Below are 27,107 nucleotides of genomic sequence, written 5' to 3' on the forward strand. Positions count from 1 at the left end.
GAATTTCTGCAGATGCTTTCTCTGTACTTCTCGATTTTATACAACAGGATAATTTTATCCCTACTCACCAAGTGCCTTAGCATGGAAACACGAACCCATAGGCAGCAGTGTAATGAGTTTTCTGTTTGCCTATTTCCTTCTGACCTGTCTGGCTAGCTTTCTATCAATTTGCAGTTAAACATCAACTTACAGAAAAGTCACGTTTCCAAGAAGTTTATATGTCAAGTGCACCTCTACCATAAAACTCATACACACATGAACACACACACACACACACACACAGGACTACTTAATGCTAGGCCCATTCTAAGCACTTACTCATTTGAATCCTCATAACAACCCTACGTCATAGGCACATTATCTTCATTTCTAAAGATGAGGACAAGGAGGCACAGAGAAGTAACTTGCCCACAGATGCGTGAGTGACAGGAAGCAGGACTGGGATTGAAAGATGAAAAGTCTGGCTCCAGCATCCACCCCATACCCACAACCTTCTCCTGCCTTCACTGGTCAGGGAGCCTGCAGCCCACCCGTGAAGCCAGAGTTGCTGGCCTGGAGCAGCACTTGTCACCTGAGCAAAGAATCCCTTCCGACTCCGTCTGGCAATCAGCAGCCTCTTCCACAGAAGGGCCACAAACTGCTGCTGTGTGAGCTTCCAGCCCTTCACCTGGTAGGAGCCTTTGCCGTCCATTCCGCTGAGCAGGTCTGTTTCTCTGGATTCTGCAGGAAACCAACACCGAAGGTCACCTATTATCTGAGGCAGTTTCGACATTACCACGCTCCTCCCTCCAGCATCCTCAGCAACCATCTTGGAGGCTTGTGTTTGAAAGCCAAAGTTTCTCAGAAGTCAAGGGCTTTCGTGACAAATCATTGTCCCAGGAAAAGTTAGGACCCCAGATGTCCAACAGTGGCGCTTTCTGCCTTCCGGCTCTTGTGTGAGGAGTGCAGAAAATGAAGGTGCCTTGAGACAACTGAAGAGAAGTGTTCACACATAACTGTTGTACATCAAGTCATTCAGATGAACGACGTCATCCTCAATAGAATATTCTATGAGACAAGCCATGCATTTGGCTGACAGAACTCAAAACAGACAATGCTAATTTGCCTACCATCTGTTATTTTGGTAAAAGGTGGACACATTCAAATGATTTAAGTACTGACAATGTCTGAAATCATGGAAAACATGAGGGCCACACACTCATAGGAGCAGGACTGGGAGAGCCAAAAATGTTTCTGTATCTCAAAATTATATAAAATTTTACAAAAATCCTTGTCCTAAACTCATGATTCCTAACTGAGGTGCTTTCACATCTTACAATATTTGCTTGACTTCTTGCCTCCCTTTCTCCATCTCAGTCAAACACACAGGGACACACTCTACCAGAATATCTAAGTCTTAGGTACAATTAGCTCTAAAAGGTGACTTAGTTCAAATCATCCATCCATTCAAAGAATATTTATTTAACAATTTAAACACCTTATCTAGGCAAGAAATGGGGTCTCCACAGAAAAGATAATAAATGGATTCAGAAGACTGAGGGCCCATCCTTTTATACTTGTCTCAAGTGAAAGATCTCAACTAAATAAAGAAAGTGATGAGGGTGGGATCCTTCAGGTCTGATAGTTTGCCCAGTGCTATAAGGAATCCAGCTTTTTTCATCTTCCCACTTCCCTTTGGACCCTGTGGGCATCTATCATCCCATGCTCAAGGCTGTTCATTAAAAGGAAACATGGGAGTATACTAGACAAGAATTCACTTTCAAACAATGGGACACGAATCTCGCCCAAACAGACCTGGGTCTACATCAGAATCATTAGGATCAACAGCATCATCTTCAGTGAATGGGCGAAGGCAGCTCTGCTTGTCTCCAAAGGCCCTTCTGTTTCGTCTTGCTGGCAAGGTGCCATCTGCAGGCAAAAGGAAAGAATTCCACATTTTATTTTATTTGTAACAAAACAAGCCATCCTCATCTGTCACAAACGTATACACTAAAAATAAGAATGGGATAAAACAAGTGAAAGGGAAAGGCACACTACTGGGGAGCTAAGACAGCCTACAGGAGGCACTGCCCAGAGAGCATACAGTTGCCCCAGAGGCTTACCTGAGGTCTCCGCATCCACCCCGCTCTCTTCAGCCACTTTGAGAAATATCTGAAAAACAGGAGTGAGAACAGTATAAGCACCATGTGATGAGAGCAACCATCACTGCCATGATTATTACATTACTGAGTGGCTTGTTAGCCCCTGAAGACAAAAAGTAAAAGCTGCATTTATCAATAATACTTTGCCAGTCAGTTGGGAGTGAAGGCATTTTTCACTAGAGAACACATCCCCAGTTGTGAGAACTATCAATCCACACAATCATTTTCAAATTAAAGGTAGGACATTAGAACACCAGAGAAGAAATGTGTCCTGAATCTACAGGGAGCATGTTAGGTGGGTTCTTCCAGGTGTATGGCCCCCAGATCTTTGAGTAGGCCAGCATCGTGATAAGTCATCCAAGACCAAATGATCAAAAGATGATGGGTTTCCCATTACTAGAAATAGTATGGCAGGGACTCAAACATTATAAGAGAATGTGAACTAGCCAATGATTTCTAAACTCTGAACCACAAACCACGGCCCAGAAAGCATGTAATAAAAGCACAGACGTTGAGGTCTTACCTCTAGAAATTCTGATCCAAAGACCCTGGCGCTGAGGACTCAGAATTTCTATTGTCAATAATAACCCCACAGATGATTTCTCTTATGGCCAAGCTTGGGGACCAATAGGCCAGACAACTTTTGTATCCTTTCCAGCACTCCAGGTTTATGAAGCTATGATCTCTAAAGGGAGGTGGTACTGCTACACAGTAAAGAGAGCATGGGTTTTGTAGCCCAAACCCTCAATGCTGACCCCTGCTCAGTATCCCTGAGTGCCCACTTTATCATCTTATTATGGGGATAATATTAAGTTGCAATAATTTTTATAAGATTTTATTTATTTAAAGAGACAGAGTATGCATAAGTGGGGTGGGGGGATAGGGGTGGGGGTAGACAGAAGGAAAGGGAGAGAGAGAGTCTCCCAAGCAGACTCTGCGCTGAACACAGAGCCTGACACAGTGCTCAATCTCATAACCCTGAGATCATGACCTGAGCCAAAATCAAGAGCCAGATATTTAGCCAACTGAGCCACCCAGGAGCCCCTACAATAATTAAAACAAACAACCCCACACACACAGTTCAGCACCAGGCACACGTGGATTTTCCATAAATGTTGGCTCTTTCCTATGCGTGGCCACAACACAGCCATGTCAGGGAGCCATCCTAATACAACTCTCCTGCTATCTTCCACCACAACTTTAAAGGGTTAACTGTGGCCAATAATACCCCAAAATCAATGATGTAAGGACTCAAATGACCAATTCCATGGTAATCCTATTCCTCTGGGGGAAAAGGAGGCTACCTGTCTGGCCTTGGGACTGTGGAACCTGCTCTACTCAAACAGTCAAGTCACCAAACTTACTTCTTCCAGAGTGGTCTCCGAGATGCCGTAACTAGAGATGCCCAGGTCTGAGAGCCGGTCATCAATCTCATGGAAGAGTTCCACAAAGGCCCCTTCTTTGGCAGCTTCGTAGGGCAGCACGTAAGTCAATTCATGCCCAATGTCTTCCACTAGCCGGGCCTCAGCCACATGCTTCCTGATGAGGTTGGAGATGGCAGAGACATCTGTAGGGACCAAAGCACAAAGATGGCTCAGCCGGCTCAGAGGCCTCCCATCAAGAGCCAGCCATGCCTCACCTTCTCCCTCTGCCTACTCCTCAGAAGCCAGCTGCCCACACATGATACCCATTTCCGATACTCAAGTCTTTCCACATGTTCATCTCTGGCCTGAGAGTTCCTGGGGCAAGGACTAGGTCTTACTCACCTCTGTATCACCAAAGCCAGGAACACTATAGGTTCCCAGTACATTGTGGGTGGGTGGGTAGGTGGGTGGGTGGGTGAGAGGAAGGAAGGACCGAAGGGCTGAAGGAAGGAATGGTGGGTGGAAGGAGGGAAGACTTTCAGAGGTTGAAAGTCTTATGTCTATTGCCTAAACTCTAAGATTCTTCCATGGAAAACCTGAGTAAAGAAAAATAAATGATTCTTCGCCCTTCCTAACCTTCTAAAGGAGGCTCCTTCTCTTTATGTCAGTAAGGGACTAATCAAACAGTTTGTGGAAGGAGACATCTCCTTGGAAAACACCAGGTATTAGGACTGGGCACAGATGGGCGCAGTAAAGGCTTCTGCTCCATGGGTGTTACTGGTGACACTGGTGTCCTATATATAGCTCCAAAGGGAGACCCAGCAGACTGCTCTCCATCTCCTGGGCTCTCAGTCTCCTGAGCTACTGAGATCCAATCCCTTCCCCAGGGCTTGGCCCTCAGCTCCTCATTCCTGGTCACCAGTGTCCAGCCAGATCTATTCCCCAGGAGATCCTCCACCCCCAGTCATGTCAGCCTCTCGGGGACACTGCCCTGCCAGCTGCCACACCAAGCTCCAGGCTCCCCAGCAAGCATTAAGCCAATCTGCCACCAAGCTGCACCCTCTCCCAAACCCCACCCCAACCCCCAGCCCCAACCCAGCAGCAAACCTTGAGTCAGCGCCACCAGCCTCTGCACCTCTCCTCCTCTGCCTCCACTCTGCCCAGCTCGGGGAAGCTCAGGCACCACCTGAATAAGAAACCCCAGAGTCCTTACCGATGGTCAGCGTGTCACTTTCATGGTCACTGCCCAGGCCAGCATCAGAACTGCTTTGAGAAACACTGTCCTCCTGATGGCAAAGAAGGAGGTGAGAATGGGTCAGGGACCGAGCAAGGTACAGCCACCAGCACCTTCGCCAGGGAGGGCTTCCATGAGGGTCTACCATGTGGCTCCTCCTGGGAGGCATCTGACTGGGCAGCCATGGCTTCTGAAGCCCCTGTCTGACATGTGTGTGCTGTGTGCACAGGAGGTCAGCACAGAGCTGGCCGCTGAGTGCTGTCACCAGGCACTCACTGACCCTCCTAGGCATGGGATTCACCTGCCTAGTTGTCTGGCTCGGGCCCTCTCAAAGCTTGATTTCTGTTGAGCCACCAGGGGACCTTGTTAAAATGCAGATTCTGATTTAGTGAGTCTGAGCTAGGCCTGCGTTTCTGCATTTCTAACAAGCTCCCAAGTAGTCCCAGTGCTGCTGGTCCTCACACTTCGAGTAACCAGTCACTAGTTAAAAGGTAAATAAGCAGATAAGCGCTGAAGTTTGGGATGTCAATGTTTTAGGTGCCACTGGTTTCAGCACACAAATGAATCACAGGCATGTACTGTGGAACAGAGGAAAACCTACCTGGTTATTGGGGTTTGGTCCCACCTCTGCTATTTACCTGCTCAGTGACCTACAAGCCTCATTTCCCTAATCTGAAATAATAATCACAATACCTCCCTCCCACTATTGCTCTGCACTTGGAGATGACAGCAGTTAAAAAAAAAGTTCATAAGTAATAACATGTGTGATTCAACCTCACTCTGACTGCAGGAACAGATGTGGCCTGAGCTTTCCACAAAGGAAATACAATGTGACTCCAAAGGGACTGCAGTGCAGGGAGACAGTGACCCCCCAAGTGGCAGATTGCGGTGGATGTGGACAGGCCACTCCCAGCCAAACAAGTCCTGACTCCCTGGGCCCGGCACCAGCCCAGCACCGAAAATACAACTCACCTTTTTCAGGTATGACACAGTGCTACTGCTATTTCTGCAGGAACTGAGGGAGGATTCCACGTCCTTTTTGACCAGGGTCAGGTAATAGCCTGTTCCCAGCTGGTTCTTCAGGAACAGGGAGGAGCCCACACAGCACAGCTTTCCATGGGAAATGATGGCAATCCTGTCCCCCAGGATGTCTGCTTCATCCATGTGGTGCGTGGAGAGAATAATGGTGCGGCCTGCCAGGCACAAACACAAGGATGTGGGACAAGTGAGGCCTATTGGTTCTCAACAACAGAAGCACTGGAACTACAGACAGATCAGCAGGGGCCACTGAGGCAGAAGAATCTGGAAGCCTGCATGGCAAAGCCATCCTCACAGAAATCAGAACAGGAACATTCATTTGGGAATTTGCCACATACCAGGCAGGGTGCTGGGTGGCCTGCATACGTTCTTATTTAACTAAATCTTCTGTGAGGCAGGCACTACTATTATTGTAGGCAAAGAAATGGAGACAAGTTAAATGATTTTTCCAAGGTGTCAGGGCCAATGGGAACTGACTCCAAAGTGCATATTCCTCATCTGCTCATCCACTCTTTCAACAAACATATACAGAGTACCATGCTGGGGACAGAGATAAACAAAGACACAGCCTCTGTTCTCAGTTACCGGTCTAAAAGGGAACACAGCTACAATAGACATTGTAAGCTCTAAGCTAGAGGTAACTCTGGGGACCATGCCCTTATCCCCATTTCTCTTCTTGCCAGCCCCTAGATAATGAAGGGCATACACGTTAAGTGTCTTATAAATCAGGCTTTCCTTCCACATCCATACCATGGGTGAGCATAGAGCTCTAAGAAAAGAAGTCCCTGGGGCTCAGTGGGTTAAAGCCTCTGCATTCGGTTTGGGTCATGATCTCAGGGTCCTGGGATCGAGCCCCACGTCGGGCTCTCTGCTCAGCAGGTAGCCTGCTTCCTCCCTCTCTCTGCCTGCCTCTCTGCCTACTTGTGATCTCTGTCAAATAAATTAATTAATTAAAAAAAAAAAGAAAAGAAGTCCCTTATTGTTCTTGAGAAGCAATTCTGATGCTCTGTCAAGAACAGCCATGAACCACAGCCACAGGCGTACCTCTCAAGAGCCTCTAGCTCCCTCCCTCGAGATAAACACACATCAACTACCTTGTCGGTATTTCAGCAGGAGCTCCCATATTCCCCTGCGTGAGTAAGGGTCCACACCAGCTGTGGGCTCATCCAGAATGACAACCTTGGATCCCCCAACGAAGGCCAAAGCCACAGACAGCTTTCTCTTCATTCCACCTATGAGAGAGAGACATTACAGGACCAGCCCCAGACAGCGAAAGCAGAGGCATTGAGAGACGAATGGAGGCACCCACCTGGGGACAAGCCAGGGACACATTTCTGACCTACTCAGCCACCCCTACACTGGGACTCTGGGGCAGCTGTTGCTTTTCCCATGGCAGGGGGGCAGGGTGTTGGAGGAAGGGGAACTCACCTGACAGTTGACTTGTTTTGCTTTTCAGTTTGCTGGGTGGCAAACCAACATCCAAGGCCATCTGTTCCATCTCTGCTTTCACGTGCTTCTCCGAGAGCCCCTTCAGACGTGCATAGAACCAGATGTGTTCTTCCACAGTCAGCCTGGGGACGCAAGGGCAGGTCAACTCCATACCCCACAGTGCTTCCTGACCCAGAACAGAAGAAAACAGGCACGTTTCCACTGCCCCCTCCCTGACCTTTTCTAACTTTATCAACTTCTGAAAAATTATAGGAAGAATCAAGACAGAACAACCGTAAGCAACCACTGGAACTGCTGAAGACACCAAAGCTGGTATGTGACTGGTCTGTTCTAGCCTAGTTCCAGCAGGCCTGGCCACTAGACATCAGGCAGTTGCAACTTTTAATCTCAGGCCCTCAAGGGGCTCACCCCACAGCCCCATCGACCAAGTAACTGGGTCAGAATTCACCTGGAGCAGCCCCCTCCAGGAACTCAGAATGTGCAAGAAGGGAGGTCCCTGTGGAGAACATGAACCTGAGTTGTTCAATTTAGGTAAGAGCCAACGGGGACCCAGAAGGGGAGAAGTCCTTGCCCAAGGTCACAGAGCCCAGGTCTTTCTCAGCTCCACCACGAGGGCTCCCTGAGGGGGCCTGAATTGCAGAAAGGCCAACCTGAAAGGAAGCAATGTCTTCAGCAGGAAATGCTGGGCCAGAGTGTAGTGGGAGAAGGGACCGGCTAATTGGCCCCTAAAGGGTCAGTAATGGAAAGCACCATTTCCCAAGGGTTCACCCACCAGCTGGACTGATGGGACATCTCTCATCCAACAATCACCTCCTACTTCTCCTAAAACGGAAGGACAACCAGGTCTCACCGTGCAGGGCGGTGAGACCCACCACCTTCACAGGAGGTAGAATGCTTAAGTCCCTCTCCGCCCGTGACTCATGACAGACACATGCAGGTAGGGTCTGCTTCTCAGTGCGCACTGGTACTCACATGTCAAACAGCACGTTATGCTGGGGGCAGACCCCCAGGTTCTGCCGGATGCTGCTCATCTCAGAGCGAATGTCTTTCCCCAGGATGTAGGCAGTGCCCGAGGTGGGAGGGAACAGCCCAGTCAGGATTGACCTGAGTACAAAAGTTTAAGAGGCAAGAGTCAGTGTTATCCCCATTCCCCCGGAAATGCTCCATGCCGGGGCGCAGAGCCTGGGCACCTACAGCAGAGGCATCAATCCCCCTACACGTACCCCCATTCCTTCCTAAGAGACCCAAACTGACCCCTACAAAGCAAACAAGTCTTTGCTTTAGTGGATAACCAGGAGAAGTCCTATGTGTTGGAAAGGGCATTATCAGGACAAGTGTTTTTTAATGACTCCACTTTGCAATGGAAAGTACAATTTGAAATATACATTTTCCAAGTCTAAAATCATGTCCATGAAAAATGGACAAACCAGAAAAAGTTATTCAGTGATAAAAATAGTGTTTTGTGTTAGGCAGTGGGATTTCTGTATACCTTTTAAAAATTACCTGCAATGTTCATATATTGACTTTGCATTAACAACAACAACAAAAAAAAAAAACAAACAGGAAAAGATATGCCCTTGGCAATAGTTGAGGGACCACACTGAAAGTCACTGAAGCTAACTCTGGTGTTTATGTGCTCCCTCATGAAGCTGCCCGTCCTAAGGTCTTTATAGGTCTCTAATGGTCCCAGAAAAGGCAGTACATGGCCAGCTGTTTCTCACACCTCCTTAGCGACAGAGCTCCTGGAAATCACTACTTCCCTCCAACATATCAAATCTTCCCAAATTCTTGCTTCATAATTCTAACAAAACCAGCTCAAAAGGAGACCCTTTCCCAGAGCTGTCACAGCCTTAGGGTTCCAGGAACAGGGCAGAATTCTGAGAACCAAATGGGAAAGGTCACCAAGAGGGCTCCCAGGCTGTTTTCAGGCCGAGGAAATATCTAGCCAAAACCGGCAGTGAGGAAAGCACTCTTGTGATGAGATAATATCTCACATTCCTCAACTCCTCCCCTCAGCACTGCTGCCCTTGCCCCAGTGACCAATGCAGTGCCCTTGCATCCTGATTTCTAACTGCACTCTGGAAACTACCCACAGCAGACTCTGACAGTCACACCCTCCTCTTACATGGTGGTGGTCTTCCCAGCTCCATTGTGGCCCAGGAAGGAGGTGATCTGGCCCTCATAGAAATTCAAAGCCAGGCCATCAACAGCCACCTTCATGCCATCCCGGTAAACCTTCATCAGGTTCTGAATGGACACGCCCAGCTTCAGGTGTGTGGGTTCCTCCTCCATGCAGACTGTCAGAAGACAGAAGACAGGATGGGAATGAACCCACGGCAAATACCGAAGAGCGCGGCACAAAGACACAGGGGCTCGGCTCGTGCTCTAACAAGTGTCCTCTCTCCACGGATACTTCTGGTTTCTCGGGCAAACGTTTATTTAGGGCCTATTTGGGCAGGAGTGTTGGAGATGGGAATTCACTGACAAAGGCACATTCACAGTCTATAAAGACTCGACAAGCAATTAAAACACAGGAAGCTAAAAGCAGTTCAAAAAACACATCTAAAGATGCTGTAGAGCTGTGGAATACCCAGCCCACGGAACACGACTCAGCAGGGAAAAGGAGTAAACTGTTAACACACATCACAGCCTGGACGGATCTCAAGGGAATGATGCTAAATGACAAAAAGCTGAACTCAAAATGTCCCATAGTATATGGTTCCATTTACATCACATTCTGGAAATACCATGTGGAGAAAGGAGTAGTGGCTGACAGGTCTCAGGGACTAGGGAAGAAGTTGGGGGGATGGCTTTCAAGGGGCAGAATGAGGGAGTCTGTCTGGATGGAACAGTTTTGCATCTTGACTGAGCTGATTACATGAATCTCCATGTGGCAAAGTGCACAGAACTAAATGCACACCCATGAATGAGTACATGTAAAACTCTACAGTCTGAAGGAGGTCTACACACTGTACCAGTGTCAATGTCATGGTTTCAATACTGCGCTGTAGTTATGCAAGATATTACCACTGGGGGAAACGAAAATGAAAGGCACAAGGGAAACCCCCCCCAATACTATTTTTTGCAACTTCCATGAGTCTATAATTATTTTAAATAGAAAGGCCTTTTGCTTGTTTGTTTTTCAATGTGACGCAATCTTGGAGGAGGAACTGTCTGACTACTTAGGAATCTAGAAGGACTACTTCAGGGGTAGGAATACAGAACTAGATTTTGAGGAAGGAGGAGGAAAGCAGGCAAGTCAGAGAAAGGGTTCTCCTGTGAGAGGACAGAGTACATACAAAGGCATGTGGATGTAGAAGAACAGGACATGTTCTAGGAGACTGAATCCAAAGGCTGGTGTTAAGAGGAGTTTGGGTAAGGGGCTCCTGGGTGGCTCAGTGGGTTAAGGCCTCTGCCTTCGGCTCAGGTTATGAGACCAGGGTCCTGGGATCGAGCCCCGCCATCGGGCTCTCTGCTCAGCAGGGAGCTTGCTTCCCTTCCTCTCTCTCTGCCTGCCTCTCTGCCTACTTGTGATCTCTACCAAATAAATAAATAAAATCTTAAAAAAAAAAAAAAAAGAGGAAATTGAGTAGGAAGAGCAGAAGAAGAAGCTGGGACAGTGGGCAAAGGCCAGTTGTAGTTGTCTAGAATGCCTAAGAACAGCAGACTTTTCCACTGGCAACTTGGGGAAGGCACAGAAGAGATCAGCAGAAAGGGACTCATTAACTACTCAGGAAGCCACACTAGCACAAAGATAGTTTTTCTGCCAGAACCAGAGCAAAGAGCCCAAAAGACAGTTTGCTAAACTGTGGGCACCCCCACCTACAATCAGGAGCCAGGAGAGGATTAGGGCCCTAAGTAATGAAGGGTGAGAACATCAAGAAGCACAGGCTGAGCTCTGAAAGCCACTTGGTGTCAGCCTACGCAGGCTCATATAGCTATCACTGTGACGAGGCAGGCAGTGAGGTTATGGTTCTACAGTTTTGTCTTTACCTCCTCTTCCTAGATGTTATTTATCATGAACAGTGTGTTCATGGGGATGGGGGTGTGAATGTATAGATATCAGGGCCTCTTTCCTAGAAGCCAGAAAAACAAAGGCAATGTCCCTCAAGGACCCAGAGAGTGACTCCCCAATAAGTCGACAATAGCACTGAACATGAATGTCATGGGAGAATTTGGAAAGATGCACTGTATGTGATTTCTTTGCTCCTAGAGTGGTTTCAGACTCTCTAAAGGGCAAAAGCCATCCTTTGTCCCTGACAGTGGGGGCAACAGCCCTTAGGCTAAGGGGAGGGCAGGTTTGGTAGTACTTACTTTCTGATACCCCCTTCTGGCTGGAACCAGGGTGGCTCTTCTCATCACTTTCCTCACCGAACCAGTAGGATTTGGTGCAAGGAAAATACCAGGGCCTGGGGATTCCATACTGGCCTGCAAGCAAAGATAAAAACCAAGATGGAAGCCAAGCACAGCAACATCCTAGCATTCCCGAGGTATCCCAGCCAGAACTACTCCCTCCTTGACACAGCCTCTGGCAGTGGCACCCTGGAATGGAGGTGGGGCAGTGGGAGCTCACATCTCCTGAGACCTACTATATGGTCAAACAACCCCACAAGGCAGGTTATCAGCCCCATTTTACAGATGAGGAAACTGAAGGATAAGTAGCCTACTGAGGTCACTCAGCCAGTAAATGAAGGACTCAGAATCTGAACCCAGATCTGTAGGATACAAAACGGCATATGCACTTTAGGAAGCTCATGTAGAGGTAATGAACGTTCCGCATACACTCCCTCAGAGGAAAACTGGAGAGCAGAAAAAATTAAACCTCATTCTCGTAGAATTTGATCTATCCAAAAATGTATCCACGGCAACTCTTGGTCAAGAAGATTTATTACGGGAAGAACTAAAATAAATTTTAATGAATGTTATTTTGACTAAATCACAGATAAAGGCTTAAAGCTAACATATCTTACTCTTCACAAGCTATACTCCGGGAACTCTGCTGATGGTTCATCCTAGGGATACAGAATCAGAGAACTGGGCCAGCACTGGAAGGAGGAATCCCCTGGACTAGGTGACCCAGTATGACCCAACTGGGGTCACTTCCAAGCACCAACACTGACCAGCTATGTGTCCATAGGCCAGTTAGCTTGAGTCCTAGTTCTCTCATTTGCAAAAAAAGTGGGTCTAAGAGCAACTGCCCTGGTCTACACAACACTTTGCACAGCACCAGCACAAAGGGCTCAAGAAGTGAGGGCTACAGCAGTAGTAAGCATCAGCTGCTTTTCCTTGGTCTGTTTGCTTGCCATGGGGCTAAAGTCACAGTCACTTTCCAGGGACCTCCAGGCCCTGCAGAAATTCTACCACAGATACGGCAGAGCTCGGCAGCCAGGAATTACATTTCCCCAGCTGATAGCTAAAGGTGTGTGGAAGCTCCATGTACCTGGAAAGACAGCCTCAATGTACCATGTCATCACTCCATAGAGAAAGGTGTCGAACAGCATCATGGAGACTGAAGTGGTGAGGTTGAAGCCATCTTCCTCCATGGGGCTCTCAAACAGGTTGTCCCACTGTACCCCAATGCCCTGCTCCTCGAAAAGGGCAAAGTACTCACAGCCAAACCCAAAAGCCACAGGAGACAGCAGGCTCTGTGAGAAAGAGGCAAAAGTCACTTATCCATCTCTTCGTCTCTCATTCCCTAACACTTCTAATATAAATTCCACCTAGAGAAATTTGAATTTGCAAAGTGGATCAATTACAAGATATGGAAGTATTCACCTACAGATCCCTTGAGGAGAGTGGGCTCACCAGCAGCATATAAAAGGATTCTATTTATAACCCCTCATTATGCACACACATTTCAGAAATGCATGCACGGGAGAGCGTAAAACTTTTAGAATTTTATGCTTCCAAAGATGCCCCAAAGACTCAAGCAATCCTGTACCGTCCCGCACACAGACACACACGGACACAGACACACACTTTCATTTTCTGCTCTCAGCTTGGACTGCGAGAGGGAGGTGAACCACCAGGGGTGGCTGTATGCAGCTACTTCCCAGGGGTGGTTCTCACCACGAAGATCTTGAGTGTGAAGCCCACGTAGTCTTGCCAGGCCACACACAGCACATAGGGCAGGTACAGGATAAAGTAGATGATGCCCCCACAGGCGGCCGCCAGGTTGGCTCTGGAGAATAGTGTGCTGATCAGGAAGCACTGCAGGATGGTCACCACGGCGAACACAGATAGGAAGACAAACACCACGCTGGGGTCACTGTAGGGCAGCAGGTTCCCTAACTGGGAAGGAAGAGACCTATTAAATGCACCTCCTCAATAAGCAAGCATGTCCTTGCATGATCTGTGGGAAAAAGGGTTTATTCATACTCCTCTGAGAGGTATTAGGGAGGAGCAGTGCTGCTCACTGTTCTGACCAGGAAACTAAAGATTAAGTATACTTCCCTCTCTTTGACAACATTTATTTTTACATGATACCTCCTTAAATCATTGTAAGGAAAGATTAGCATATAAACCTATTAATATATGGGGTGGCACAGAACAGCACTGCCCAGGGACCCCTGCAGAGGGAACGTGTTGCCTATTTGCCGCAGCAGACACACTCTAGATGTCAACTTCTCTGGGTCTGTTACAGCCATAGAAAGCTGCCCGGCCCTGGGGCTCATGATTCCCATGACTGATTGAGGGGCCCTGGGGCTCATGATTCCAATGACTGATTGAGGGGCCCAAGGTCTGGGATGTCAGGGTGGTAGGCCTTGGGCCTGAATAGCACAGCTCAACAAGGGACAATTCCAGTAAGCTGTATATGCCCCCAAGGGCCCGTGGAATTGGCACTATCCTGCTTCACAACTCCTTCAACTGCTCAATCTTGTACTTTCCCCATCCCTTCCATAGATGTTGATCCCTAATAAGTACCCCTGCACCAAACTCTCTCAGCCTCTGCTTCCAGAAAAACCTAATCTGCAATAATACATATCCCTCTGATTAGTGTTTTTAGGAGTTCTGGCAGAATCACCAATCAATACATCTGAGGAGATGAACAGCTCTCAGATGCTGCATGAACCACTGTCTGGCAGACGTCATGGCACAGGTAAGTGGGTGCCTATGTCAGAAGCACGAGCCCTGGTTCCAGCCCTGCTCAGCGGCCAACCAGTTGAGTTGACCCTGGGCAAGTCACTCTCTCTCCCCAGATCCAGAAGGAGGAAACTGTAGATGACATGTCTGACCCCTTCCTTCCCAAATAATCTTTGCTTTTCTCCTCACAGCCTGTAAGTCCCTGGGCAGCAGGGAGCCAGTGTGGCAGCCTTACTTTCAGGATGACCACCAACAGGGCGGCGCTCACGAGCAGAGGAATGAGGCTGCTGATGAACCAGCTGAACCAGAGGATGCCATTGTCCAGGCCCATGATGCGCATGGTCTCCTTCAGCCGCGCCTCCTTCTCGTACACGATGCCCTTGATGATTACAGCCACCGAGTAGATCCAGGCCAGCGTCATGAACAGGGGCATGGACCGGCTCATCACCCGCAGGAAGCTGGAGGCCCCAGGGAAGGGCGGGGGGAGAATTACAGGGAGTGAGATTCAGGCTCAGAGCCCTGGGCCCCGCAGCCGTGCATGCGAGAGGAAGCCCTGAGACGCAGTGAACAAGGGGCAGGCTCGCTGGAATCCCAAATGTACAGGTTATCAAATGCTTCATGAGGAGCACAACGTAGTGTTAACAGTTAGACAAACGACATGCTGCCGACTCAAGTTTCTCTGGGGCCTGCTTCAGTCACTAGATGACTGTGAGGTGTGGGTTATTTTAAAGATTAAAACAAAGACTGAAAAACCAACTCCTTCTCTCACAGGAGTTCGACATCTCCAAGGTCATGTCCCGATTGCCCTGCACAACTTTTATCACAGATAACCCAGAAACGGACTCCAGGCAGCTCTGGTCAGTCATAATTCAGATTCCAAACCAGAACAGGAAAGGCAGTGCCGTGAAGTAAAAGGGACACAGAACTTGGACCCTGGAACTCCAGGCCCAAGGCCCAGCTTTACTACTTAGGCACTTAGCAGCAATGTGACAACAGGCAGACGTACTTAATGCCACTAAGCTCCCCTCCTATCCTCATCTGAAGGTATCCTTTCTAGAGTGAATCTTGGCTGAGGGAGATCTTTGGAAAACTCTGGCTAATCTTTCTGATGTTGAAAGACAAGATCATTCAGGGTGACTTGGAAAAGCTAGAGTGAGCCACACAAGGAAATAGCCGCTCAGTGCAAAGCAGAGAACAAACAGAAGAGGAACCCCACTCCTCCTACACTCTGATCTCTACACACGCACACCACAACAGAGACTGAGAGAATTTCCAGAGTTTGGAAGAGACATTACAGATCCTGGATGCCTACAACTACACCTCTAGCCGTGCTCTCTCCCAAGAAATCACTAGGGGGCGGGCGCCTGGGTGGCCCAGTCTGCTCAGCATCTGACTTTTGGTTTCAGCTCAGGTCATGATCTCAGGGTCATGGGATCAAGCCCCACACCCCAGTGGAGCCTACTTAAGATTCTCTCTCTCTCCCTCTGCCCCTCCTTTTCCTCTCCCCGCTCTCATTCTCTCTCTTAAAAAAAAAAAAAAATCATTAGATTCAAAGGCACACTTCCCACAACAAGATCTTGGCAGCTCAGTGACTTAGCCTTGGAAGATTATCTAAAGTCCAAGATAAAAAGGCCTTGTTCAGTTTTATTTGGATTGTTTCAAAATGCCGTTTACCACTTATAAACAGTAAGTGCACAAATGGATCCGCAGGCAGCTTTTATAGGTCTAGACCACTGTTTCTGAGTCTGGGGGACATACAAACACGTGTATGTGCTTGCACGTGTTTGTCACAACACATCCGAAGTTTGCAGACTGAGCAATAACTGACCGAAAGGGCAGCGTATGTGAAAAAGAGAAGCGCTGGTAACTACAGATGGAAAAGGAGAAAGGATTCCAGGATGTGCACATGTATGTGTCAGTGCTGTGGCTGGGACCATCAACTACCGATACCCGGCATCTTGTTTCCTAAAATCTTCAATGAATTTCAAAAAAGTTTTTTTTTTTTGGTATCAACACATACGTGAAATACATAAAATCAAAGCATCCGATCTCCTCCTTCGGATGTATGTGCACGCATGTGTGTAAGTATGTATGTGCAGGTACTCTCTCTGGGGACAGTGTTACCCAGTTCCATGAGGATGGCGGCTCAGTGGTAACTTACATGTCATCAACGTAACAGGGGTAGGGCATCTGCTGCACATAGACACCGGTTCTCTTCTCAGTGCCCGTCAGCACCCTGATGATCGCCTGTTCCACTACATCTTGCAAGTAGGCAAAGCCCCCCCAGACATAGCGCATATCCTCAAAGGGGTCAGCCCGAGGACCGGGGTCCCAGTACCTAAAACCAGATCACAGGTCATCAAATATTCCCAAAAAAGCCAATCACCCACAATCCCACCACCAAGACAGAGTCCCTATTTTCAGCTTATATATTTATATCTTATTTTCTAGTCTCAAGTGTGCACATATTTTATTTTTTTATTTAAATTCAACTAGCCAACATATAGTATGTCATTGGTTTCAGATGGAGAGTTCAATAATTCCTCAGTTGCATATAACACCCAGTGCTCATCACATCACCTGCCCTCCCTAATGTCCATCACCCAGTTTCCCCATCCCCCACTCCTCTCCCCTCCAGCAACCCTCGGTTTGTTTCCAGAGTTAAGAGTCTCTCACAGTTTTCCTTCCTTTCTCATGACATCCCATTCAGTTTTCCCTCCCTTTCCCAATGTTCCTCTGCGCTGTTTCTTATATTCCACATATGAGTGAAATCACATGTTTTTAAACAGATGTAATGAGAATGAGCATACCACCACCAAAATGTTGGTTTGGGTTTTTTTCCCCCCTTCTTTGGCTTCCTAACATTGCATCAAGTGGACATACCAAAATCTGCTTAATTATTCCCTTTTTTACTGGCAGTTTGCCCTTTTTTGTAAAAATGGGTAATGCTACCACAGGGAACCTTAAGAGCTTTATTTCTTCTTTTCTTCCTATTGATTTAATGCCATGGGTTTAATTCTCTTGAATAGAAATGCTGAATCAAAAGATGGTATTTTATGACCTTTGAAATAGCTGTCTCTAGCAATGAATGTGCCACTTTCAACAAAATCATGCCACCAATTAGAGTTATTTGGGGGTGAAATTTCTACCAAATTATTACTTAAAACAAAGTGCCTCTAGTCATTTTAGTTGCTCTTGACGTCCCCCAAACTGGCTGGTGTGGTGGGATTGAACTCACCCATCCTTAATTTTATTTGTCCTCTCCACATTGTCAATGTCCATTCGGATCTTGTACTTGACATGATGGGGAAGCTCCACGCTGCCAGGAGTGATTCCGGTGAACACAATCCCAGCCCAGAACTTCCGCTCATCCAGCAACTCCATGGACTTGTTGATAAGCCGGACTTCTGTTGCTACCGGTTCGAGCTTGTTCAGGTTGACACACTGACGGAAGAACAGCCTTCATGAGAACTCTGGTGGCCCGGAAAACACACGGCACCCAAGGTAGACTGTCCTGGGAGGGGCGTGCTAACTGCTTGACAATTCTATCCTCACCCTCTCATCTTCTCCTTAGTCATTTACCAATATTTGATTGAGAACAGATCCTTTTGTTTTTTTAACGGCAATTTAAGAGAAATGCTACAAGTATTTAGAGTTAAGTTACTTATATTGATTTTTGTGGACAGAAAGAGGTTGAAACAATGATCATGCCTCATTTTCCTCTATTTTCTTCGCAATATTCAACCATAACTAACCAGACCAGCAGACCCCAAAAAACCCTTATTTGCTCCTATGAAGTCACATAATTTTTAAAACTAGATTCTTAAAATATAATGTATCCTATTAGCTCTCAGATAAGCTTCATAAATAATGCCTTTTTAAGGGCATGCTTTCTTGCCGTGAGGTATTGAGCTATGAAACCTTGGGAAAACCTAGAAGGCAATGGATAGAAACCCTTCTTGGAGACCAAATAAAGCTAGCATTAGTCTGTTTATTCATTCATTCAGTCATTCAACTAACATTTAGGAGTGTCTTCTGTATACCAGGCCCTATATTGGGCTGGAATTTAGCCCAGCATATACTGGAAATAAGATTATACATTATTTCTGAACTTTCCTCCAATCCAAACCTTATTGTACCATCTCAGAGAAAGAAGCAAAAGACTTTTCCAAATGATCCATGGAACGGGTCCTCACCTCCATGAAGCGAGAGATCGTCTGGATTGCCTGGTCAGTCTCATTGAAGGCTTCTCTCCAGGTGTACACAGAGCCATTAGCAGACTGGACATCCTCTGGGTGCTTGGCCAGAAATGCCAGGATATCTTTGGCAGTCCAGTCTAAACCATCCAATTTCTGTTCCCAAAAGTGGTCATTGCTTCTACTGGCCAATAGCATCTGCCATTCCAATGAGAAGGTACAATCAATAAACACCAACTCAGTCTAGATACTAAGTCTTATATGATTTACAAAACCTAACTTTTTTACATATGTTGTCTCTTTTATCTTCTCAGAAAACTGTGAGGTAGATTAATAGTGTTGCCACTTTACAGGAGAGGAGAATACAGAGGTCCAAAAAAAAAAAAAGTATGATCTTAAACCAAGGCTGAGTCATAATGCTAATAGACATGGAGCTGAGACTCAAAGTCAGACTAGTCTGAATCCAGAGTCCATGTTTCCAGCCTAGCTTAACAGTGTTGACTACAGTAACAACAGCGATCATACTTACTCTGCATAATTTTTATGTTAGATCATTTATATGTTTTACCTCACCCAACTCCATGAGGAAGATCTGTCTAAAAATTCCCATTTGCAGATGAGAAAAAATTCCCTAACATAAGGTCACACAGCTAAAAAGTAGCAAAGCTGGGGCATGAAACATGGACTCTCATTCTACCATACCTACCCCCTGCATTATATTTTCTTCTGCTTTTGAGACTCAAGCTGATGACGCCTCATACACACCTTATCTCTAGACTGAATTAAGACAACCCCACTTGTGCTGTTTGTTTACTTTGGGAAAATGTTACCATGATAAAACCAGGTAAAACTGCAGCATGCATGGATTGTGGTGCAGAAGAGGCCCGTCTTCCATGTCTTGTTCCCTGGGTTTCCCATGGAAGTCAACACGGAAGAGAAGGACAAACTAATCTGGTGTTCAACCAGTAGACCCAGAGGGCCGGGGCAGAAGCCTGCACAGGTGTTGCCAGAAAAGCAGGTTAGCTTCAAACTCAGCTCATGGAAAAGGAGAAGCAAGTATAACTCCTGTCACACCTTCAAGGGGGAAGATGAAATTCTAGCTCTACTGAAATGGAATCTCTAAGGAGCCAAACACTGCTACTTTTTAAATCAGTCTTATTTCCACTAACAATTTAAGTTTTTCCCCCATGTGGCTTCATATTTATTATTTTAATGGGAGCATAATGGTATTATTGAGTATATACACTATAATTTCATTAAGTATTCCCATACTGCTAAGAATTTAGCCTATTTCTAATTTCTCACAATAACAGTTATTATAGCAATAACATTTCCTCTCATACAGTGACTTCTTTAAAATTATTTCTGTAGGGTACATCCCCGAGGGTGTAGAGAATGGAGATACACAGGATAGCACTTTTTTTATGGCTCTTGTAATTCTCATCCCAAATTGCTTTCCTATAGGGAGTAACAATTTATAATATCATCAGTAAGACATGTGAAGCATTTTTGTTAACATAACAAATTTTTACCTCACAAAATTCACAGGGGTACGGGTTAATAATTCTGAAATGGCTTTCTTTGGAGACTCGAACAAGTTAGAGCTGAATGAAGACACATGGCGTTTGAGATGAAGCCTGCCCTGGCCAGTGCAGCTTCAAGGCAGCAAGACCGGAAAGATGTGCCCCGTGAGACCACCGATCACGTGGCCATTCTTGGGTACTTGCGGGATCAAGAGACCTAAGATTACCCTCAGGAGTGGTAGCCAGGGAGAAAGCAGGGTCTTGAGATGAAGGAGGCAAAGAGCAGCTCAGAAAGGAGAACAGTTTAGTGTCATTGGGTTTCGTGACTCAACACAGAAGTGCCTCCCGAACTGGGGGGTGATGCAGTGCACACAGACACAGCTGGAAACAGCAGAAAGATAAGAGCTACCACAAAGTAGAATGGTGGTTGCCAGGGGCTGGGAATGAGGGAAATGGGTAGGTCAAATGGTACAAAGTTTCAGTTATGCAGTATGAGTAAGTTCAGGAGATTTAATGCACAGCAGAATGACCGTAGTTACAAACACTGTACTGTTGGGGTGCCTGGTGGCTCAGTCAGTTGAGCGTCCAATTCTGGTATTGGGCTAGGGTCATGGTCTCTAGGTCCTGGGATTGAGCCCAGTGTCAGGCTCAGCACTTAGTGTGGAGTCTACTTTCCCTCTTCATCTGCCCCTCTCCCTGCTCACTTGCATGCCCCGCCCCCAATAAATAAATTAAAAAAAAAATACTATATACTTGAAATTTGCTAACAGGCTACTTTGTGAGGTAATGGATATGTTAATTAGCTTGATTTGTGATGACCATTTCACAATGTACACTATATCAGAATGTGTTGTACAGCTTAAGTATGTATAATTTTTATATATCAATTACACTTCAATAAAGCTGAAAAAAGAAAGGAACACAAGAGCTACCCCAAAAGAAGCAGAAGCCTCAGGCATTACCTCACATACGAGACACGAGGCTATAGGGGGTACAGAGGACTGAGCAGCCAAAGCTCGTGGACTTAGAAAAACACTCCTTCAGAAAGAAAAGAGAGCAGCTGAGAGGCTCCTTCAACTTCCACCCACAGACTGAGGAGTCCCAAGTCAGTGTCTCCAGCTGAACCACCTTCCTATACGCTGGGCCCTCAGTACCCATGGGCCCATTGGACATCCCCACCATCTTCCTGCTAGAAATCTTTCCCCCTCCACAATCAAGTAACCACGAGGCTTTACCTCCCATGGAAGCCTTGGCCCCCCACTTGGCTAGTCTCCACTCTGGTCTCTGCCTTCCACCTTTCCATACTTGAATGCTCCTGACATATCTGCATCTCTACTTGCTTAAAACTTATTGATGGTCCCCCAGAGCTTGAAGTAAAAATTCTTGGCTTTACACACAAGGCCCTCTAAACCATGTGCCAAGCCTTCCTCCCCAGCCATAGTTCCTACATTTCCTATTGCGCACCCTGGGTTCTGCCAGCAGAATTACTAACAAATGCCATGGCCATGTTTACAAGGGCTTTGTCCTCTAAGCACTGGGAGCTAGAAGCTGCTGGAGCATCCAAGCCAAACTCTCCACTTAAGAGTAAGGGAAGCATCTAATTATATTATTATTATTATATTATTATATTATTGTATGTCAACTATACTTCAGTTAAACATTTTTCAATGGGCACATTAAAAAAATTTTTAAAGAGTAAATGAAACAAGATGGGATTGGGAGGGAGACAAACCATAAGTGACTCTTAATCTCACAAAACAAACTGAGGGTTGATGGGGGGGAGGGGGGTTGGGGGGGTGGGGTTATGGACATCGGGGAGGGTATGTGCTATAGTGAGTGCTGTGAAGTGTGTAAACCTGGCGATTCACAGACCTGTACCCCTGGGGATAAAAATATATGTTTATAAAAAATTTTAAAAATTTAAAAAAAATTTTTTTTAAATGGCTGACTCAGTTGATGGAGCATGTGACTTGATCTTGGGGTTGTGAGTTCAAGCCCCGTGCTGGGTATAGAGATTACTTAAAAAATAAATAAATAAAAATCTTTAATTTTTTTTTAAGTCAATTGATCAGCAGAGTAGGGGAAACATCTATCTGCTTACGGAACAAAACACATGGAGTCCCTTCAACAATCAGTCAACAGGACCCCTCATAGCCTTCTGAGACACAGAAGGAGAGACATCCAACAAGTAAAAATCGGATCCCAAGGACAGGACCAGGGAGAAGAGGCCCGAAATCACACCTAGGTCCATGGCACTGTATGTGGCTGGATCACGTCAATTCTTCTGGGGGAGTGACTGGAGCCCAACAGAGACCCAAACTCTAGGGGATGAGATGTTATTACTAATCAGGAATTATTCCATATATCCACGCAAATTATTGTTCATGTTTTTCTCACCCAAGTCCCTTAGTTTTTAAAGGCCCCAATTTAAGAATTCAGCATATGTAACAGGACAGAGGAACAAAGATGATTCCAGCTTTCCCATCACTGGAAGGCTCCCTGGGTATCACGCTTCCCACCCCCTGCTCCGAACCAGGGCATCAAGGGAGAACCCTAAGCCTGGAAGAGTAGCTTTCAAGTAGGCACTGCCTCTAAAACCCAGCTGCCCCCTCTTATCGATGAGGTGTCAACACAAGAAACCTGGTAAAATCCATTCCTGCTTCTTAATGGCAGCAGAAACAAAAGAAAAAGGCCTCCCTCACCATGGAGATAGGAAATAGTCAAATGACTCTCTGACTCAGCCCAAGGCAGGGATGATGTGATTAAATGGCACTCAGGCTCATACAAAGGAGACATTCTGTTCTTGCTCAGACTCCTCCGCTTTTGAATCCAATTGTCTCTAGAGCACTTATCCCTTTCAAGGGGCTCAGAAGCACTCAGCGCAATTCCCCTCCACACCTTAATGGTGGCTCAGCACTCACACAGTGCCTTAGGAGGGAGGACCCAGGCCTTTGTGTCAAGAACTACCAAGATACAGGAAGAATATATAAAATGCCGTGGTTGGCTTTAGGACCAGAGCTGACAATAGGCAGGGGCCTACAATCACCAATACCAACTCTCATCGAGTTTCTTGGAAAACCAATTTTTGACCACCGGACACAGGGATGTGGGTGTGCATGAAAGAGTCATCCATGCACCATCACCAGCAGCTGGAGCTATGCTGGAGTAATCCGAGGGACACTCACCCGAACAAGGTCCATTTCCGGGTTACTCTCCATGAAGGTCCAGATCTTGGGGCTGAGCTCTTCCCACATGCCTTGCATATCATGAAACACGGCCAGTTCCTGAAAGGTCTTATTCACCTGAAGTCAGTTGGGGAGCCAAAGGCAGCAGGAAAAAAGGAGAGGCAGAGACATGAGATGTTCAGCTGACCCTGACAAGATGCTCCATCACTGTTTCCAGTCTTCCCCATCCCTAAGAAGTGCCTGCCTGCAGCAATGACTCAAATACCCAAGGCTGGAGAGCTGGCCCTCCAAAGTCAGTTCTGGCCTGGGCCACACTTGTGGTTCTCCCTCTTTGGAAACCCGAAAAGCCATGAGCATAGTCGATATAATCCATTTGAAGCCACCTTCACTTTTTTGCTATAACCGTAGGAGGATTCTGGAGAGGGATTTCTGGGCCTGGGCAACCTACCTCGGCCATAACTTGTCTGGTGGCTGGAGTGTCGGGTGTATACAGGATCTTCCCAACAAGCAGAGGCTTGAGAGCTTTCCAAATGATGCGGGAAAGAGGACTGGACTCCAAATTCTTCATCAAGTCATTGCAATAAGGAGCTATGAAGACAATGAAAGGCAGATATTCACATGCACGGTCATATATTTGTGGGAACTAACAAGGGCTCTAGAGCTAGCCAAACAGTCCTGGGTTCAAATCCCAGCTTCACCACTTATTAGCTACATAACAAATACCTTCACTTGTCTGAGCCTCAGGTTGCTCCTCTGTTAAAATGAAGTTACTATGTACTTGGCAGAGATGTGGTGAGGATTAACAGATGTTATCAAGAGAGCCCCTACAGGAATGCTTGACAAGTAATCAGAGCTTATTATAGAGAGGGATAATTCATAACCAAGAAGATCTAGAAAAATGTTTTTACTATGCACATACATGCATAACTCTGGAGTCATAATCTCATGTCAGCCTGCCAACTCATTTTCATTGAGAACAGAGAGATGAATTTAGTCTTTAGTTTTCTAGCAAAAATAAAACACTTCCCTTAACAAGTCTCATCACAAGGATATCTAACATATGTAATAAAAATTCCTAATGGAAAAATCCAAAGTTATAATAGACAATGAGGTTTGGTTACCCAGAAGGATTCCTGAATTTTTTTTTAATTTCATTTTTGGTTCTTTTGGATGGCAAGCATCCTCTACATGCTGCAGAGAGGATACATTAAAAAAAAAAAAAAAAAAAGGATTTGCTCATAGTTGTATCTGCTTTGCAAATGAAGGTTCCCTTGGGTTGACTTGCAAGTGAAGGAGTAGAGCGCATGGCATTTCAGAAAACTGCGTCTAATGCCATCCCCATCAGGCTTGCAAAGCAGCGTGCTATGTCTGGAGTGCTTTACTTCAGAGAAGAAGAAAAGGTTCTTGTGTTACAGTAATGCACAAAAAGCTGCCTCACTCAGTGTCTGAAAGAGACACCTGCGGTTGGAAACGGAGAAAGGCTCACTTGCATCATGTTTTCAAGGAAAAGGATGCCATTGTCTAAAACTGTAACATTGGCTCCTTGCTGCCACCAGACACAGAACACACATCCCCACAAAACCATCCAAGTGTGATCAGCAGATATGGAGTTACAAGATTCTTTAACACCACCTTGCAGCTAAGCACCAAAAACAAACAGCAGATCAAATGTCTGAGTCTGAGTCTGATGGTACACATGCCATGTTAACAAGCTATCTCAGAGGCATGTGGTTTAGGGGGGGAAAGCACCAGGCCAGCCCGATCTGGGCTTAACCCCGGTTCTTGTGGATTTGTTATGGTGTGGCTCTGATCAAATCACTTAACCTTGCTGAGCCTATAAAATGTGGGTTGTACAACCTTCCTTGTAGGGTTCATGGAAGGGTTAAATGAGAAAACTTCAACAGAATGCCCAGTACACAGGAAATGTTCCCTGAATGTTGGCTTTTATTGCTGTCATTATCACTGTTATTTTAAAGTTTTTAATATAAAGCATGCCTAGGGAGGGTAGAGGAGAGGAAAGAAGAAGATCCTTGATTTCTCTGGGAACTCCCCTCCTACAAGCCCCAGGAAACTGCGGAGGTGGGCTTACACTCACTCTTGAACTTAATAAACACACCATGTACCTGAGATGCGCCAGGCCCCATTCAAAGCAGGGGGGACGATTCACGGATAAGGAAAAGACTCCTCTAGGAGCTGAGCCTCCTGGGCAAACAGACACGTACATCTCCAATGGTGCCCCAGAGCATAAGGGTAAACACTAGGGAGGATGCACAAGGGACCCAGAATAGCACTAAGCAGGGCAGGGGGCCAGCCGGCCAGGGGTTCTGTCTAGGCAGACACTCACTTGTAGAATTGTCATAAAAGCTGCCAGCATCTTCATCCGTGCTATTGCCACCAAAAAGGGCTTTGTAGTTGTTGTCCTCGTACCAGTTGAGGGACTTGATCTTCAGGCCGCCCCCCTCAGGATGGCCACAGACGATGCGGGACACAGCTTGGTAGATCTGGGTGGATGAGCTGGAGCTGTTTGCATTGGTCAGGAATAGGACTTCCTGCCGCATGTCACTCCAGCTGTTCATGCTCAAAAGCTGGTGGCCAGGATTGGGAGGAGGAAGGAGGGAAGGAAGAGAAGAGGGTATCACAAGAGTGGGGGAAAGAGAGAGAAAGAAAGCTTATTTTCTTGACCTCTCCAGAGCCACACCTCAGAACATACTGTGTCCTGTCCTCTGAGCCTTGTGATGGGATCGACAGAACCCTGCTACTCTGCTGGGGACCAGTGAGGGGTTATCGGCAAGGTATGGATCTATCCAAGTACATTCAAATCTGCACCTTCACAAGACACCCAGGTGATCCCTATGCAAATTAAAGATTGAGAAGCACAAACCAGAAGTCGGTGGAGCCCCCTGGGGATGGGCTTTACTTCATTTGGATTATCTTCTGGCGGATGGAAGAGAAGGCTTTCTCTGAACAGCCATGTGTTCACATACATCCGTGAGGAACTGATCATATCCTAGAGCACGTCCTCACCTCTAAAACACCTTCAGCTTCCCTGTGGAAACTGAGGAGGCCTCTGTGCCTTGGGAGGAAAGGCAGAGGGTGTGAAGTGCCCATCCTGGTCACAGTGAAGTGCTGGACGACACGAGAAGCGTAACACAGGCAACCCGAGGCTGCGTCCCAACCACGGGCCTCATTCACTTCCAGCCTTACAAAAGTCACTTCCTGAGGGCCCCCACTTCCCGCCAAGACGATGAAGCTAAACAGAGCACGGGGCAGAGTAAATCACATGGAACAGAAGGCCCTGAACAGGATGAGTCCCACGTTCCTGCAGCCACGGGCTGCGTCTGTGACTCACACCAGACTGGCGCTTTGTCTCATAGACAAATGTGCTCCTGCACCTTGTAGAACTCCTGGCCCAATTGTTCTCATCGTTAAATATTTATCACATGCTTTGCATTTCTACATATTCCACAATAAATCAGTAATACACCTCTACATTCCCTGAAATGTCACTTCATGTTCTCACCACCCGACAGAGCCACGGAGGGCAGAGGAGAGACCCAGGGCACTGCCCACGTCCTGTAGAAGGCCTAAATTCTGGCAACATGTGCGCAGTTTTCTGTCTCAGCCTCCTGGTTCCTTGTGGTCCCATAGTCCTTGATACTCTAGATCCTGACTTTGCCTTCTGCCTCCAGGGGACAAACGAGGCACTCCAGGGGCAGGTCAGAAGTCACACACATTTCTCCCTCCAAAGAGGGAGCATCTGACATATACTACAAGATCACAGTTAGGTGGCCAGCTTTTCCTTACTTTATCTTTTCATCACCTGGATGAAGCATCTACACAGGTAGGACAGAGGTCACCAGACAACTCTTCCTTTTGTTGGTGGGTGAACAGCCC

At 46.7% G+C, this 27,107-nt stretch overlaps 1 protein-coding gene across 4 annotated transcripts in view; it reads right to left on the minus strand.

The window, feature by feature from the left end:
- ABCA1 (ATP binding cassette subfamily A member 1) overlaps positions 1–27,107 on the minus strand; it is a 128,537-nt gene that overhangs the window by 29,155 nt on the left and 72,275 nt on the right. For 3 of the 4 annotated variants that reach the window (XM_047701041.1, XM_047701039.1, XM_047701040.1), the window contains exons 9-28: positions 25,558–25,798; positions 23,662–23,801; positions 23,214–23,330; positions 18,506–18,703; positions 17,548–17,753; positions 16,471–16,647; positions 14,545–14,767; positions 13,296–13,517; positions 12,667–12,871; positions 11,541–11,654; positions 9,352–9,523; positions 8,199–8,330; positions 7,206–7,348; positions 6,872–7,009; positions 5,712–5,932; positions 4,613–4,691; positions 3,506–3,708; positions 2,103–2,151; positions 1,795–1,908; positions 572–720 (exon numbers count right to left, since the gene is read on the minus strand). In XM_047701041.1, coding sequence (XP_047556997.1) covers positions 572–720; positions 1,795–1,908; positions 2,103–2,151; positions 3,506–3,708; positions 4,613–4,691; positions 5,712–5,932; positions 6,872–7,009; positions 7,206–7,348; positions 8,199–8,330; positions 9,352–9,523; positions 11,541–11,654; positions 12,667–12,871; positions 13,296–13,517; positions 14,545–14,767; positions 16,471–16,647; positions 17,548–17,753; positions 18,506–18,703; positions 23,214–23,330; positions 23,662–23,801; positions 25,558–25,798 — 3,243 coding nt within the window. Of the gene's footprint in view, positions 1–571; positions 721–1,794; positions 1,909–2,102; positions 2,152–3,505; positions 3,709–4,612; positions 4,692–4,718; positions 4,792–5,711; positions 5,933–6,871; positions 7,010–7,205; positions 7,349–8,198; positions 8,331–9,351; positions 9,524–11,540; positions 11,655–12,666; positions 12,872–13,295; positions 13,518–14,544; positions 14,768–16,470; positions 16,648–17,547; positions 17,754–18,505; positions 18,704–23,213; positions 23,331–23,661; positions 23,802–25,557; positions 25,799–27,107 lie in introns of all 4 variants that reach the window. The other variant, XM_047701042.1, reaches the window with a different exon arrangement.

Source organism: Lutra lutra, chromosome 13 (genome assembly GCF_902655055.1).
Source record: "Lutra lutra chromosome 13, mLutLut1.2, whole genome shotgun sequence".
In the NCBI taxonomy this organism is placed as follows: Eukaryota; Metazoa; Chordata; class Mammalia; order Carnivora; family Mustelidae; genus Lutra; species Lutra lutra.